General features: G+C 36.6%; 1 protein-coding gene across 8 annotated transcripts in view; it reads right to left on the bottom strand.

Annotated features, from left to right (window-relative positions):
• The window catches only part of LOC120345125 (uncharacterized), a 60,648-nt gene extending 49,913 nt beyond the window's left edge, over nucleotides 1-10,735 (bottom strand). The window contains exons 1-5 of one of the 8 annotated variants that reach the window (XM_078112571.1): nucleotides 6,604-10,444; nucleotides 5,878-6,065; nucleotides 1,020-1,153; nucleotides 521-610; nucleotides 12-85 (exon numbers count right to left, since the gene is read on the bottom strand). In XM_078112571.1, the coding sequence (XP_077968697.1) occupies nucleotides 12-85; nucleotides 521-610; nucleotides 1,020-1,153; nucleotides 5,878-6,049 (470 nt within the window). In that variant the 5' untranslated portion in view covers nucleotides 6,050-6,065; nucleotides 6,604-10,444. Of the gene's footprint in view, nucleotides 1-11; nucleotides 86-520; nucleotides 611-1,019; nucleotides 1,154-5,877; nucleotides 6,066-6,603; nucleotides 10,445-10,501 lie in introns of those variants that run through there. The other 7 variants (XM_078112570.1, XM_039414525.2, XM_039414527.2 and 4 more) reach the window with 7 other exon arrangements.
• Nucleotides 10,736-15,969: the final 5,234 nt, after the last annotated feature.

Genomic DNA, 15,969 nt, shown 5'->3' with positions numbered 1-15,969 from the left:
TTAAAACTTACACAATCAAATAATCTTTTAATAGTAGTATGTTAGTTTCATTCATCTTCAAAATAATGTTGAGAGATAAACAATGCTGTAAAAAGAACTTAATTAGGCCATGTCCAAAACCTGTTGCTTATTGGAATTCAAGATGTGTCATATGCATATACAACCAAATTGCATTTATGAACTTGATAATAAACAATACCTTGCGTTACATGCCATCCAAGAGTGCGATCGTGTCGTGCCCAGTAAAGTGGTGCTGGTGCCTATCACATGTTATCAGATATTCGAAAAGCAAAAAAAATGTAATTCGAATATATTGTAATATTGAACTATTTTTTCTGCTCGTTAATGAGTAATTATCGACTTATTGATTTCCTGTAAATGAACTTGCTTCTTATGTGAATTGGAATTTGAATGATGTTTAAATTGGGTAAAACAGTTATGGACCGCATAAAAACTTTTATACAATACCAAAATTTTATGTAAATAGTATTTTTAGAGAGGGTAAGTGATAAAATTTTACCAAAAATTTGTCTCGATATCGTGATAAATCATCAACGCTTAATGTTGAACCAACTTTCTGTAAAGCAGCAATGACAGAAGATAGGTTTTCCTAAATGGTAAAAAATATTTAAAATGAGAAAATAAAAAACTTTGTAATTAAAAAAAAACTACGGTAATTTGTAATCCTAATAATAAACTAAAAATGATGTTATTGGACATTTAAGCAGCAAATGTTATTAAAGGCAATTTTTGTTTCATTCATGGCCTCATTAATCATACATTGCAGCATACTCCAGGTTGGAGTAGTTTGAAATAAAGTATTATGGTTCGGACAATAACTTGTAGTAAAATCAACTGTAATTTGGTAATAATTCTCCAATGTATTATAATGAAAAGCAGTTGTCAATGGACCAGTAAAATATTTTTTTGGGGTTTGAGTTCAAGTCTTGATGAAAAATTGCTCAGGTTTACATTTTAACATAAGAATAACATTATAAGAAACAAGTGTAGTCTCTTACTTCATCTGCTGTTAAAATTTTGTGATTTTTAGACGATTGAACAAGTTTGGTCAGAAGCATTTGTGTTGCAGCAACTTCTATCTTTATCTCACTTATCGATGCTTGTAATTTCAGTAATTCCATAATAGCTTGATCTGAAAAATTCGAATTAGTATTATTGAAATATTGTGTTGACATTAATTAAACATGCACTTCATACCTGTTTCTTACACAATAAAAGCGTAATTCGTAATGCCCGAATGGCGATGCTCTATCATTTTGTCTTATAAATTTCTGCTTGTGTGGTGTGCACTGTGTAATTGCCAGAATAATCACTGGGATACACTAATTGGCGGAAAAATTAGTTTGAAAAATTAGTTTAAGTTTTTGTTTTAGAAAATCAGAATCTTGCTTATTAAATTATTCTCACTAGCAACATAAATACTTCCACCATTCCCCACTGAATTATTAGACAAACTTATCTCTGCCAGCAGTAAGGAAATATGGGATATTGTACAACACAATAGAGGTAAGATCGGGCTAAAAAATTCCAGCCCGACCCGACTCCTGCCCGTGGGTATTAAACCCGACCCGACCCGAGCTCGACTAATTATCTGGATTTGCAGGCCCGACCTGACCCGGGCCCGTGGGTATTAAAACCCGACCCGACCCGAGCCCGACTAATTAACTGGATTTGCAGGCCCAACCCGACCCTGGTCCGTGGGTAGTAAAACCCGACCCGAGCCCGACTAATTAACTGGATTTGCAGGCCCGACCCGACCCGGGCCTGTGGGTAATAAAACCCGACCCTAGCCCGACTAATTAACTGAATTTGCAGGCCCGACCCGAGCCCGACTAATTAAATGGATTTGCAGGCCCGACCCGACTAACTAACTGGCTTTGCAGGCCCGACAAATTAACTGGATTCGCAGGCCCGAAATTTCATATTTTATTTAGGAGTTCTTCGAATTGTCATTGCAAGAGGTTAGTACAGTATAGGGGAATGCTGGGACATATTTCTTCTTTTGTGAGCTCTATAATCTGCACATTCATTTGACAATGCGGGGCTAATGGATAGAGGGTAGCTAAAGGTTTTACTGGGCAAACTAAGAAATTCCCTAGCAACACACATATTATCATCAAGAGGCATTCAAAACGTGTCAAATGTCCCGCTGCACTCCACTTGTGTGGCACATTAAATTAAACGAGGTATGCCGTTAAAAAGGAATGAATAAGCATCATCATTCAAAGAACTACGAAACTTTAAATTTCGAAATTTAATATTTATGAAATCGGAACCACTCTGAAAAATAGTTTCTAATAAACATATATTTACTTAGAAAAAATCCAGCGATATATAAGCCCGACCCGAACGTAATGATTGTCATTTCAGGCCCGACCCGAACGTAATGATTGACAAATCAGGCCCGACCCGACCCGAACGCAATGATTGACATTTCAGGTCCGGCCCGAACCTAATGATTGACAAATCAGGCCCGACCCGACCCGAACGCAATTATTGACTTTTCAGGCCCGACCCGACCAAACCCGAACGCAATGTTTGACATTTTAGGCCCGGCCCGAACGTAATGATTAACAATATAGGCCCGACCCGACCCGACCCGAACGCAATGCTTGATATTTCAGGCCCCACCCAACTACGGCTCGGGCTCCAGATCTTAGCTCTACAACACAACAATGAATTGTTATAAATAGTGGCGCTAGTCTAAGTAACATGTAAAAGCGGTGTTGCCGACACATACTTAATAATGTCTGGTCTTGGTTCAGGCCTCATGCAAGCACGTCATCCAAGGATGCAAGTAAAATAGATGGGTAATGCCAAATTAGGAAGATCCTGGTCCTTCTAAATTAAGTACCGTAACTCTGCAGCATCCACCCTGTATGTATCAGTGGTTTCTTGAAAAGAGGCTCGATCAGAGTAAACATGTCAAAACACATGTTAATTAATTTCAGTTTATATATGTCCAAAACAGTATTCATATTTTGATTAGAAAAAATAATAGTGCTGCAGTTCCGACTCAATCACCTTTTGGACATGAAGTAGACAAGGGTTGTCCAAAATTAACCGAATATTCGAATGTATTCGAATAGGTCAAAGTATTCGAATTCTTTACGACTGATTTTCGAAATAATTCCAAATGATAGCCACTTTTCGCCATAAACACGATGTTTCGTTTTTATGGGAATCTTCAAATAAATTTTTGCGCTTTGTCACATATTGTACTGACAATGAAATAGAATTGGCGCTTTGATTGTTTATCTTTCATGCAACCGTGTGTCGCATATTGTTGCAACATCTTTGCGCGGTTGTGAGGTGGACATTGCCTAAAGCAGGGGTCGCCAACCTTTTGTTGCTCGCGGGCCAAAATAAGGATTGCTAGTCATCGGTGGGCCGCACATATTTTTAAAAAGTTAAAAACCGAACAGATTATACTTTTTATAATAAAAATCAAGCAGTGAAACATCTCTCTAATAGGATATAGATTTATTTCCTCATTGCATTGCATTTTCTGCGCCATTGAACTCTTTGTACTTAGCATCAACTTTTCTGTGTTTTGTTGCCATTTGTCTAATAACAATTAAACTATAGGCTCATTAAACGAGTAATTGTGAATTTTATACTTGTAAGATTATAATATAGTCTACACGCGTCTTGTGTAACGTGAAATTGTGTAACGTGAAAAATATAATCGCCAAAACAGTTGTTTTGTTACTATAATTCAGTGAAGCGTCGCGGGCCGGATTATGTGCCGACCCCTGGCCTAAAGGCTTCTAATTTACACATTCATTTCCACTATGTTGAAAAATTGTAAATTATTTAAAGTCGTAATTATTACGACACCCAATAAATTGTCACAAGTCAGAGAAAAAACAAGTCGATTCATGACCTACAATCGTATTACTGATACCAGTGATTACATCTTGTGTTTGAAAAGTTTGGGAACCTCTTGTATAATATGCATAAAACACGTTATTTTCTTTTAAGCGACCAAATTTTAACAGATTATTAGGAGTGTATTATTAAAAAGAAAAGTTAAACAATATGTAACTGCTTTTCGACGACATAGTTGAATTCGATTCTTGCCTTCTTAGAAAAGAGAGGAGATAATACGCCCTACCTCTGATTGGATCACAATCAACAATTTACATTCATTTCTTTCGCTGATTTAAGGTTTTAGTTAATGAAAAATAAATATCATTCTGTGATATATTTTTAAGCCAGTTCTTTCGATTTTACCACAATTGGCAATTCTTTATTAATTAAGAAACCAGTAATTTTTAATAATTTTGTTATATTGCTAGTCAATCAGCATATGGGATGTGTAAAGAATGTGTTATTTTTGTTATTGAGTAGACCTACTAAAAGTTGAGAATTAACTGTGTCATTTAAATGCATATTTCGAACTGTTTAGCATTATTACTGTGAACAGGGGCCACGGAAAATTTTAATATATTGAAAAAGGCCGCGAGCTCAAAAGTTTGGGAAGAAAAGCCCTAGGCTATACTACAAAACTATATGTATTTTGCCTGAATTCCGTAAATTCATGAATCTGAATTAAACTTTTAATTTACATTTCACCGCCAAACTATGCTCTGTCTGTGGAGTCAAAACTCAGTTCATTGAATTCCTTATTGAAGGGAACGAAAACCTAGAAAACTTGTGCACCAGCAAATCGTGCAACTTTTTCACGTGTAGGCATCGCTCTCCACTTGGTCAAGCATTTTTACAGAAGTAGAGTCGAAGCGTTTGTATAAATAAAACATGGTATTATAAACAAGGATTTTTCTGTTTTTTCAATAGGATATCTCGGATAGCTTCTACTCTGCACCACATAACTTATTATTTCAGCAAATATCTTTATGTAATACAAAAACGTGTTACAAAATAATAGCAAAGAAACTATTTGTTTAATAAAGTTTAAAACGAAAAGAATGGCAATTTAGAGGTCTCCTAAAAAGTTTTTGCAAAAAAATGTGCTATTAGTGAACACTGGTAACAATACTACCCTGTTGATAGTATATACCAGGGGTGGGCACATCGCGGCTCGCGCGACTTTTTGTGCGGCTCTTCTCGCTAACATAAATTATTATCAAAATTTTGACTAAAAGAAAAACTTTAATGTAAACTTTTTTAATTTATTAAGCGTTGTAAAGAAGTTTCCGTCAATGATTAGGACAAATTATGTTTTAGTATGAAAATCGCTGTAGCGTTGAATTTTGAAGTCAGTCAAGTCAGCAAATCTTTCGTCACAAAGGTTAATGTTTATTGATGCGTAGGCGGTATTGCAGCTTGATTGCGGTTAGTTAGTCTAAGTTACTGTGCGATATGTCATCAATTAAGAAACGAACGTACAAAGATAAAAAAAAACAGAGTCAGAATGGGAAGAAGAACACGCATTTACCAGTCAGGAGAATAAACCTTTGTGCTCAATCTGCCATAAGCTACTAAGTCAGAATAAAGTCAGCAATGTTAAACGGCACCATGAAACGAGAATCATGAAAACTTCTTACGAGACTACCCTCGTAAATCAGCTATAAGGAAACACAAATTAATTGAGCTCAAATTGTGCATATATTTGAGCATAGCTGCTTCGTTATTAGACTCTTGTGTGAATTTCTTTTCTGTTCATTGTATTTTAATAATAATGAATTCACAAATTCTGCGGCTCTTTTAAAGTTCTGACTTGCAGCATGCGGCTCTTATACTAAAAAATTGTGCCCACCCCTGGTATATATATACTGTCAATTGTCATGAATGAAAATTAACACAATAATCCCAATATAGTTCAATATCGGATGCGATAATGTAGATTTAGCAATGCAGGATTACATAATTTGAAACCTGAAAATATCTGACCTGAAATAAGATTGGTAGGCCTATTATTTCCATCCTTAATATTGAAACATTTCGATTTGTTTGACTTCGCAGTTGAGAACTCTTTAATCAATGATTGAAAATCCATATATTGATTGATTAAACATGTTGCATTTAAGCACAAATGATGCATACTATGATTCAAAACATCCATCACAATCAAATTATATCTATAATGAATTTGATCAAAAAAAAAAAAAATGAGAAGTAAAATTGACATTGTACTGAGTAGTAACTACTGAGGTATTTTATTAATATAGTTATTAATAAGAGCTGTAAGGCCGTTATAAATATACGGATTACAGATTATAAATATTTAATTCCCAGAATAAACCAGTCATATAAACTCAATTCCCAAACTTGGGTACCATAATATATTCAATGAATAACTGTTTTTAATAATGACACATGAAAACGATTTCATGATTGAAATATCAACCAAAGACAACTAAGACCTCGGTAGTCTAATATAATTCGCACAGAATCGGTGTTTGAATACCGAAAATAGTTATTCAAATGTGTAGACTACATATCGGAATAAAGATAAAAATATTTCGTATCAGTTACTGTACATTTGAGCAAATTTCTGTGGGCTTCGTTTTTTGTGTGCGATGATGTCAGCAAATATTACGTAACTTGTGGTGGTTCCACTTTCGCATTAGTCGCAAAAACTGCCGTACCGATAGTCTACCATGACAGATTGCATACCCGTACTACTCTGTTTTGGCCTTTGTGTGCATGTATTCGAGCATCGCTCTGTTGTTGAGTTGTCAAGTGGCAGCCAAAATGCACGGTTCGGGTGACGTCATCTGACTTAATGGCTTGCTCGAGTATTCAAACACCGAATTTCCGTTCAAGTACTGCAACATTCTTGACTGGAACTTTTGCTTAACTATCGAATTGTTTGAGTATCGAGCCAATCGACTACATAGGTACTACTGTCTCACGATATTAATCACACAGAAGAGTTGATTGTGAAATATAATAAATACCGGTATATCAATATACAAATTATAATGTAGTATTCATTATGATTGAACTAAAGTCTAAAAAATAAACAGATGATTTCAGTAGATTGAAATGTTTCAAATAGGTTATTGGGTCCTGATGTTGGTTAGCAGCCTCCAGCAATTAGAATGAGTTAATACAATCAAAACGAAAGAATCAGTTTTGTAAAAAATTGTAGTTGGTGATTTCTAAAAAAATTCTGATCCCTAAAATTTTCCATCAGTAATTATTAAACAAAGACTGTCAAAAAAACTATTGCCATAAAATGAATGCAAACTGGCATAATTTTCTAATTGCATCACATGAGCAACAAACATTAATTGTTCGGGGTTCTATAGAACCATATTTTATCTCAAATGAGAAGTGACCACTGACCAGCCTTGTTGAACTACAAGGTTTTTTCAGCAAAAAGTCAATTTTATTCATCTAAATTTGAAACGTCGCCAACTATGAATCATTTAACCATATCACATGAGCAACATACATCAATTGTTCGGGGTTCTATAAAATCATATTTTATCAAATGAGAAGTGACCAGCCTTGTTGAACGACAAGGTTTTTTCAGCATAATGTCAATTTCATTCATATAAATTTGAGACGTCGCCAATCATGAGTCATTTAACCATATCACATGCGCAACATACATCAGTTGTTCGAAGTTTGCCTAGAAAACTTCATTGTGAACTAAAACACATTCAGTATGTATATTCCTGGTGTAATCATGATTCATTCAAGAACATTATATGAGCAACATACATAGGTCATTTGATGATAGCTATAAAAAAAAAAAATTTCATTGACATGGTAATTGGTAACTTGACAAATATTGAACACTGCAGCCAATCATCTGTTAACATACATGTTAGCAGCAAATCATATAATCTAGGGTTGTTCAATGTGTTCTTCTACACTCATCAGTTGCAGCCGCTTATTAACTCAGCAGATTTGTAAGTTTTGTACAATCTGCGCTACATATAATGGCTTGATATTATATTACCGATAGTTTTAATCAGTAACACCAATTCATATAACTCAAGAAATGAAATCACAAAACTTTATAATTTGTTTAGTAGGTATTTGATTCGAATAATGATTTAAATGTTAAATAGTTACGAAGAAATAGCGACAAAAAAGATGACTAACGTTCAGTTAGAAAAAATATGTAAATCAGTATTTACCGGTAGACGGTAGTTAAAATTGTACTAAAATAAAACTTAAAAAGAAAATATTCATGTCTGCATGTTGGCGAAAATACCACATGTTTCAACACAATCTGCATTCATATCAGGTAATTCTACATATACGAATTTAGATTCAACAGTCCAATGAAAGAACATTCCTCTAAAGTAATCAAAACTTGCAGTGAGTATATTTTTATGTACAGGAATTTATTTACTTTTGGCATTGATCTTACACTGATCTTTCTGCAACCTCATGTTGTTCAGTTGATGCATCATCGCAAGTGCATGTTCTGACTGATGTTAGTTATCCCTAACATCTAATTTTCCATTTTTGTCCATGTTAGTTTTAAGAAATTCAACATATGAAAGAACATAAATGATTTTCTTTTTCTTTTTTTTTTATAAATCGAAAATAAAATAAAAAAATTCATGAAGCAGTGAAGTCCGATTCATTCCGTAATGTTATTGAATTTATTTCCAGCATATCGATTTTGATTGATATATACAAATTATACAGCCAATAGTTCATAATTCATGGTATAAGGTTTAATTCCGATATTTGAATAATTCCCATGATGCAATTGCAACAATATCCTTAGCATGATGTCTGCATGTATAGTTCAAATCAATCCATATAGATTAGATATTTATATATTACATATTTTGAGAAAAAAATAAAAAGGGGGAGAAATGTTGTTATGCATTGTCTCTGGTCATTACAGAGATGACAGATTGAGAGGGATGAAGTGAAATTTGTAATAAAGGATAAGGATTTACATATTTATCCCGGGGGAGAGGAAAAGCGATAAGACGGCTTAACCATATGGTGAACCGTGGCCTCTCGTCCGGTTACCATTCCATGTCGGGTATGGGATTAGTTAGTTATTTGTTTTTTCGGAAGCATGGACTTGAATGTGGAGGAAGCCGTAACCGACCAGCGGTTACGTGAACCACCCTACAGCACAGGCGGCAAGGAGTCCAGCAATCCTCTCGCACATAACCATCCTGCATGGGATTCGAACCTGCGAACCCACTCAGTAATTAGAGGTGCAGTTGCGAGCGTATTCCTAACGCTTAGCACGATGAGCCACACCAACTCCAAACAATACGACAAGCATACAATAAAGTGACAAGTACCAGGCAGCAAAATGCAAGGAGACAGAATATAGGCTACCGGTACACAATAAAAACACTTAGAACAGTACTGATGATAGCTAATTCCCTGACACAACGCTAAAATAACTGCAATGGCACTGTACTGAATCAATAATATCAGCTTACTGTCTAGCATAAAAATTCCAACAAATCCCCATCCCGCAGTCGCAAAACCACAAACAAACATCCCCGATAACCCACCGGAAACCAGAGGCACTCCAACAGACACTCATGACCAGAATCCAACCGAAAACCAACCACACTGTACCGGCACCAACCACATCACACCCAAAAGAACAGCATTGTAATAAAATATAGCCTACAGCATATCGCATGTTAAACATTAGGAATTGATAAGTTGATGTTCTTTGTTTTGTTTGGTCTTAATAGCTTTTATACAAGAAAGACTGGAATCAGTTTTCAAACCTTCAATCCTAATGCTGCAATGCGAAATGAAATTAAAGAGTTTTCTCTTCCAAATAGGCTACATCATAAGTGTTGTTGTTGAATACGCAGTAAACTACTATTCTAAAAGTGGTCATGTTCAACGAAAAACAAAATAAAATTTATATATGTATTCAAGTACTGAATTAGTTCATTAGTTCGGCTCTTCGGTGTGGCACATTGGGTTCTAGTATAGGTAGACTTACCATAATTTCGTGGGCATAATCCGGGACAAACTCAAAACTATGAATGAAATAACTCGACGAAAGGCCGAAGGCCTGAGCTTGGCAAATTTTTACATACGGATATGCATTCAGAAACCATTGGCTTTTGTGTTTGACCTTTCGTATTTTTCACTTGAATGAACTTTCTTCAGAAACTGTTTATTATTGCTTATTTTTGTGTAAAACTCGCTACAGCTAAAGCCAATATTGAGTTTGCAAATCAATAAACCCTCTACTGTTGACTTCTTCACCGTACTCCTTTCATCTGACCTGAAAGCTCTTTCAGCAAAAGCCAAAGTGCCTGGTAGACAAAATATATATATTCCATTACTTTTCTAAGATTAGCCACAGTCCACAGATATATTTTGATTTTTAAAATGACGGAAAACCTTGACCTATTTTTCATCACAATCTTTTTTTTCCATTCAGCTTCAGCGGATCTTGGCAACCAAAAAGTTTTAGTTAGGACCACTTCATCAAACAGATCATCAATATTAACTACTGCATGTGCAACCATTTTATTGATTTTTTCTGCAGCTGCTTCCATGTCAGACCAATCGAAAATACTTTTTGCTAACCAAATAAACTGCTCACCATCTCCAAAACTGTTTTCCCATAATTCAATATATGACAAGCAGCAATCATAAAACTGTAAAATCTGGAAAATTCTTTTCTAATCAAATCTTCTTGACATTCTCTATTTTTCTCTTAGAGCTTTGAGCAATTTTTTGCTCCATGTGGAATGAAGTTGTTATCTCGTCTTTCTCTCATATTAGCTTTCAATTTATTAATTTCCAACAAAATATCAGTTTTTGTTTTGTTTTTTCCATAGTTAGAATAGTTTTGTTGAACAAGCCATGAACAAACCGTAGATAAATTTTTTCACCTTTACTATCAAAAAATCTTTTTATCAGAAATTGTGTACCGTATTTCCGTGTTGTTGAACTTTCTTGTAGTCAATTTCCACAAATTCACAGAATTATTTCAGCTGGGTAGTAGTAGCCTTTCTAAACCACTTTAATTAGCTTATTACTGTATTAGCTTAGCTTATATGTGAAAAGAATCTATTCACCGTACTGTTAGCCTACTACCGGTACATTACTCTACAGAATCTCAAGTTCTAGAATCTAGATAACTTTCAGCATAATACTGTAATATGACTCAAAACAAAACCAAATGAAAGTCATTATGCCTTCTCCAACTCCAAGCATAGCCTACCTAAAATGGCTTCTAATGCAGCAATTCAGCAATTGCTGTAGTTTCACTGAAGTCAATAGAATGATGACGCAATAAACGTTATTATTCCCTAACTAAAGGATTTCTCAAGCTATGCGCGATATTTTACTCAACCTAATAAGCTAAAAAAATTAAGGAGTTCATTTTGAAAATTTCACTAAAGTAAAATTCCGGGACGTTTTGTTAACCTGGACGGGACACCGAGACAGACGTTTAAACCGGGACTGTCCCGGCCAAACCGGGACGTATGGTAGGTCTAAGTATAGGTAGGGCTGCCAACCGTGCCGGAATGGCCGGGACAGTCCCGGAATTGACGTCTGGTGTCCCGGGCTGGGCATGGGCTACGGTTGTCCCGGAATCTACTGACAACCACGGCGTTCTAAGCTAGAAGGTCATGTAAGGTGGCTGGCTTCGTTTAAAAGTGGAAACGGATGTAATTCACGCGAATATCTGTATGGGTCATTCAAATAGAAGTAAGTTAAAACTTGTCGATAAGACATGTTTCGCCAACCATGACTTTCTGGTGACATAACAATCAGATAAGGTAAATCAATTGCAAAATAGAATTCAGTGGCGGCGCGTCAATAGGGCTAACCGGTGCAATGCCCCGGTTGTTTTTTCGGTATAATAAAAAATATTCGAAAAATACCTCAATATCGGTTGCACAGACTGTCTACACTAGCCATATTCTCCCGACATGGTTCATTTTTCGCTCGCAAAGCCTTCGCCGAACGTCGACGGGGCGACGCCGATTTTGCCCCGGTTGCTCATTGTATATCGTATTCTCTCTTTTATCTTCCACTCGCCGCGTTTGTCTCGTTTGTTTTCTGTTTCTTTTACTAAATCTCGTGTGTGCATATTCACGCATTCCTTCTCGTTCGTTGGTTGCTTGAAGAGTTGATAGTTTCCTCGCCTTCGTTTTTGTCGCTTGTTTCGCTATTTGAATCAGTTAGAGACCTTTAGTCCATTTGCTTTCGATTTTCTACATTCCTTTTGAGCTCCTCACTTCTTTCCGGCTTCGCATTTCTTAGCCTTAGACCTCATAATGAATAAGGTTGATGCACTACTTCGCACTCCGTTTTCGCAGCTGCCGCTGGAACAAAAATTAGAGGTACAACGTCTTGGGCCTTATCAACCAAAAAATTGTTCACTGGAACAATCCCATGACGGAGGAAAGCGTCGGCGTACATTCTGCGCAGAAACTTGGTATAAAAAACACGAATGGTTGTGTTACAGCGAAAACAAAAATGCACTTTTTTGTTTTTATTGCCTACTTTTTGCTACCGCCCGTGACTCACGTTGGTGTAAATTTGGTTTTAGAGATCTTAAACATCTTTCCGAGCGTGCCAGGGATCATCAATCTTGCACTCCGTTTTCGCAGCTGCCGCTGGAACAAAAATTAGAGGTACAACGTCTTGGGCCTTATCAACCAAAAAATTGTTCACTGGAACAATCCCATGACAGAGGAAAGCGTCGGCGTACATTCTGCGCAGAAACTTGGTATAAAAAACACGAATGGTTGTGTTACAGCGAGAACAAAAATGCACTTTTTTGTTTTTATTGCCTACTTTTTGCCACCGCCCGTGACTCACGTTGGTGTAAATTTGGTTTTAGAGATCTTAAACATCTTTCCGAGCGTGCCAGGGATCATCAATCTTCTATGGAGCATCTGGACAATGCAGTAAAATACCGAACATTCGGAAATGTTAATATTGCAGCACAGTTGGATGAAGGACGCGCGGTTTCTATTCGTCGGCACAACCAAAACGTCGAGAAAAACCGCCATGTTCTCGGTCGATTGATAGATGTTTTGAAGTTCATTGGTTGTCACGAACTGTCCCTCCATGGGCACGATGAACGGACTGGCTCTTCTAATAGAGGGGTATTTTTGGATATGGTGGAATACACCGCATCCCTAGATACAGTATTGAGAGATCATCTTGATGCCGCAACTGTTTCGAAAGGGACATCTAAGGATATCCAAAATGATTTGCTCGACTCAATGTATAAAATTTATTTACAACATTTGGCTCTGGAAATTGAGAATTGCCAGTTCCTTTCGATTCAGTCTGACGAGACAACTGACATCACGTGCGTTTCCCAACTAGCTGTGATTTTTCGGTTTGTGAAAGATGGTAAACCTACCGAGAGATTTCACAGCTTTGTACCAATCGTTGATCGCACGGCTTGCGGGATATCGGCTGTACTGAAAGAAGTGTTACAGCCTTACAACGCGAAGTCAAAATTGATAGCTCAAACTTATGACGGCGCGGCAGTCATGAGTAGGGATGTATCGATATCGGCCATTTTTTCGGTATCGGTTAGATTAAGGCCGATATTCCCGATATATTTACCTTTTTGATATGGTCCAGAATGTTTTAAAAGATAAGTTGGAATACAACTTTTTAATTTATTTTTGTCTGGAGAGATCGTGAGCTATGAGCCATACATGTCCCCACCCCCGCGAGAGAATAGGATTCAAGTGTTTTTAGCTACTTATCAGCTAACCTAGCTTAACTAATTTGGCTATTTTTGCTGTCAAATTTTTATATTGACATTTCTAATATTACATAGTTTATATGAAGAAATATATCAACACAGAACATAACAAAAAGCAACTAGGCGCCCAGTTTTAAATCATACAGTGGAATTGGGGTCCTTCCTCATTAACGGCACATGGACTTTTGGCACGGGTATAAATTCTGACTGTTTGTCGTCAAGTACGAGTGTCATTTAGTCCGTCGACATCGATAAACTAAATTCCGACACAATTATCCCACTACACATGTATTAATTCTGCTTTAACTACACGATTTCTTTATAGATATATTGACATGACCGCCTAGTCCAAGACTGTCTCAAAATATATGATAGCAATTGTAAAATATTATAAAATAGTGAAGTAAAAAAACATCCTCAACGGTTATCAGTGGGCCTTCTTTTTGTCGGTGCTGATTGATAATCTTTCATGTTGGCTTTGACTTATTGCGTCGACGATTACGATTAGCCACTACATAAAATATTTGTAAAATGCTTTTATTTGAACTTAGGACGGCGGCGCTAGAATGTGTGGGTGATATTCGATATTCTTTTAAACACGAATAACGATATTCGAAGCTCGCGATATTAACATTAAATTCAAATTGGACATCCCGGCTTATGAGTTTCAATTGAACACCGAGATTACTAGCGTTACTGTACAATGTATCTTAATCAGTTACAGCATATGGATACCAAACATTAATTTCATATTATGTGATATCTATTTTTTTTTGATCTGAAATAATGTGTACTATGAACAACGATCAAAGACCATTGTTTTAACCCGTCTGCCCTACACAGCATACGTAATTAAGTAATATTTACATAGTATCGGTATCGGTAATATCGGCCTTTTTGTAGTATCGGCGTATCGGTATCGGCCTTTTTAGCTGGTATCGGTATCGGCGACAAAAGTGGTATCGGTACATCTCTAGTCATGAGTGGGTCAAAACATGGTGTTCAAGTTTATATAAAAGAAGATTTTCCTCATGCGCATTTTTTACATTGTTATGCACACCAATTTAACCTCGTTATTAAAAATATGTGTCTTGATTAGAGATGTACCGATACCACTTTTGTCGCCGATACCGATCCGATACCAGCTAAAAAGCCGATACCGATACGCCGATACTACAAAAAGGCCGATATTCCGATAGCGCCGCCGTCCTACGTTCAAATAAAAGCATTTTACAAATATTTTATTTAGTGGCTAATCGTAATCGTCGACGCAATAAGTCAAAGCCAACATGAAAGAATATCAATCAGCACCGACAAAAAGAAGGCCCACCGATAACCGTTGAGGATGTTTTTTTACTTCACTATTTTATAATATTTTACAATTGCTATCATATATTTTGAGACAGTCTTGGGCTAGGCGGTCAGGTCAATATATCTATAAAGAAATCGTGTAGTTAAAGCAGAATTAATACCTGTGTAGTGGGATAATTGTGTCGGAATTTAGTTTATCGATGTCGACGGACTAAATGACACTCGTACTTGACGACAAACAGTCAGAATTTATACCCGTGCCAAAAGTCCATGTGCCGTTAATGAGGAAGGACCCCAATTCCACTGTATGATTTAAAACTGGGCGCCTAGTTGCTTTTTGTTATGTTCTGTGTTGATATATTTCTTCATAAAAACTATGTAATATTAAAAATGTCAATATAAAAATTTGACAGCGAAAATAGCCAAATTAGTTAAGCTAGGTTAGCTGATAAAGAGCTTAAAACACTTGAATCCTATTCTCTCGCGGGGTTGGGGACATGTATGGCTCATAGCTCACGATCTCTCCAGACAAAAATAAATTAAAAAGTTGTATTCCAACTTATCTTTTAAAACATTCTGGACCATATCAAAAAGGTAAATATATCGGGAATATCGGCCTTAATCTAACCTATACCGATACATGGCCGATATCGGTACATCCCTAGTCTTGATACCCCTCTCGTCCGTATATTTTTTGCAAATGTTTCGGGGTTTTCTTCATTTTTTTCCGTTTCGCCGAAGCGCTCTGACCTCCTTCGCCAGATATGTAGCCGCCGTCTCCCAGCTTGTGCACCAACACGTTGGAACTTCCAATCACGCGTGGTGCAGGGCGTGTCCGAAATTAGGTCTGAGCTCATTGAGTGTTTCAATGGCATTCAGAGCTCTCCGGTTTGGGACGAACGCTCTGCTCTGTGAGGGAGGCGGCAGGTCTAAAGCGTCTGCTAGAAGATGGTGAGTTTTCATTTTTTTCTCGCTTTTTTCTCCACAATATTCTATCACGTGGATGTATTATACGG

Source organism: Styela clava, chromosome 5 (genome assembly GCF_964204865.1).
Source record: "Styela clava chromosome 5, kaStyClav1.hap1.2, whole genome shotgun sequence".
Taxonomy (NCBI): domain Eukaryota; kingdom Metazoa; phylum Chordata; class Ascidiacea; order Stolidobranchia; family Styelidae; genus Styela; species Styela clava.
The sequence above is the reverse complement of the archived record's forward strand: the minus strand, read 5'-3'. Positions and strand labels throughout refer to the sequence as shown.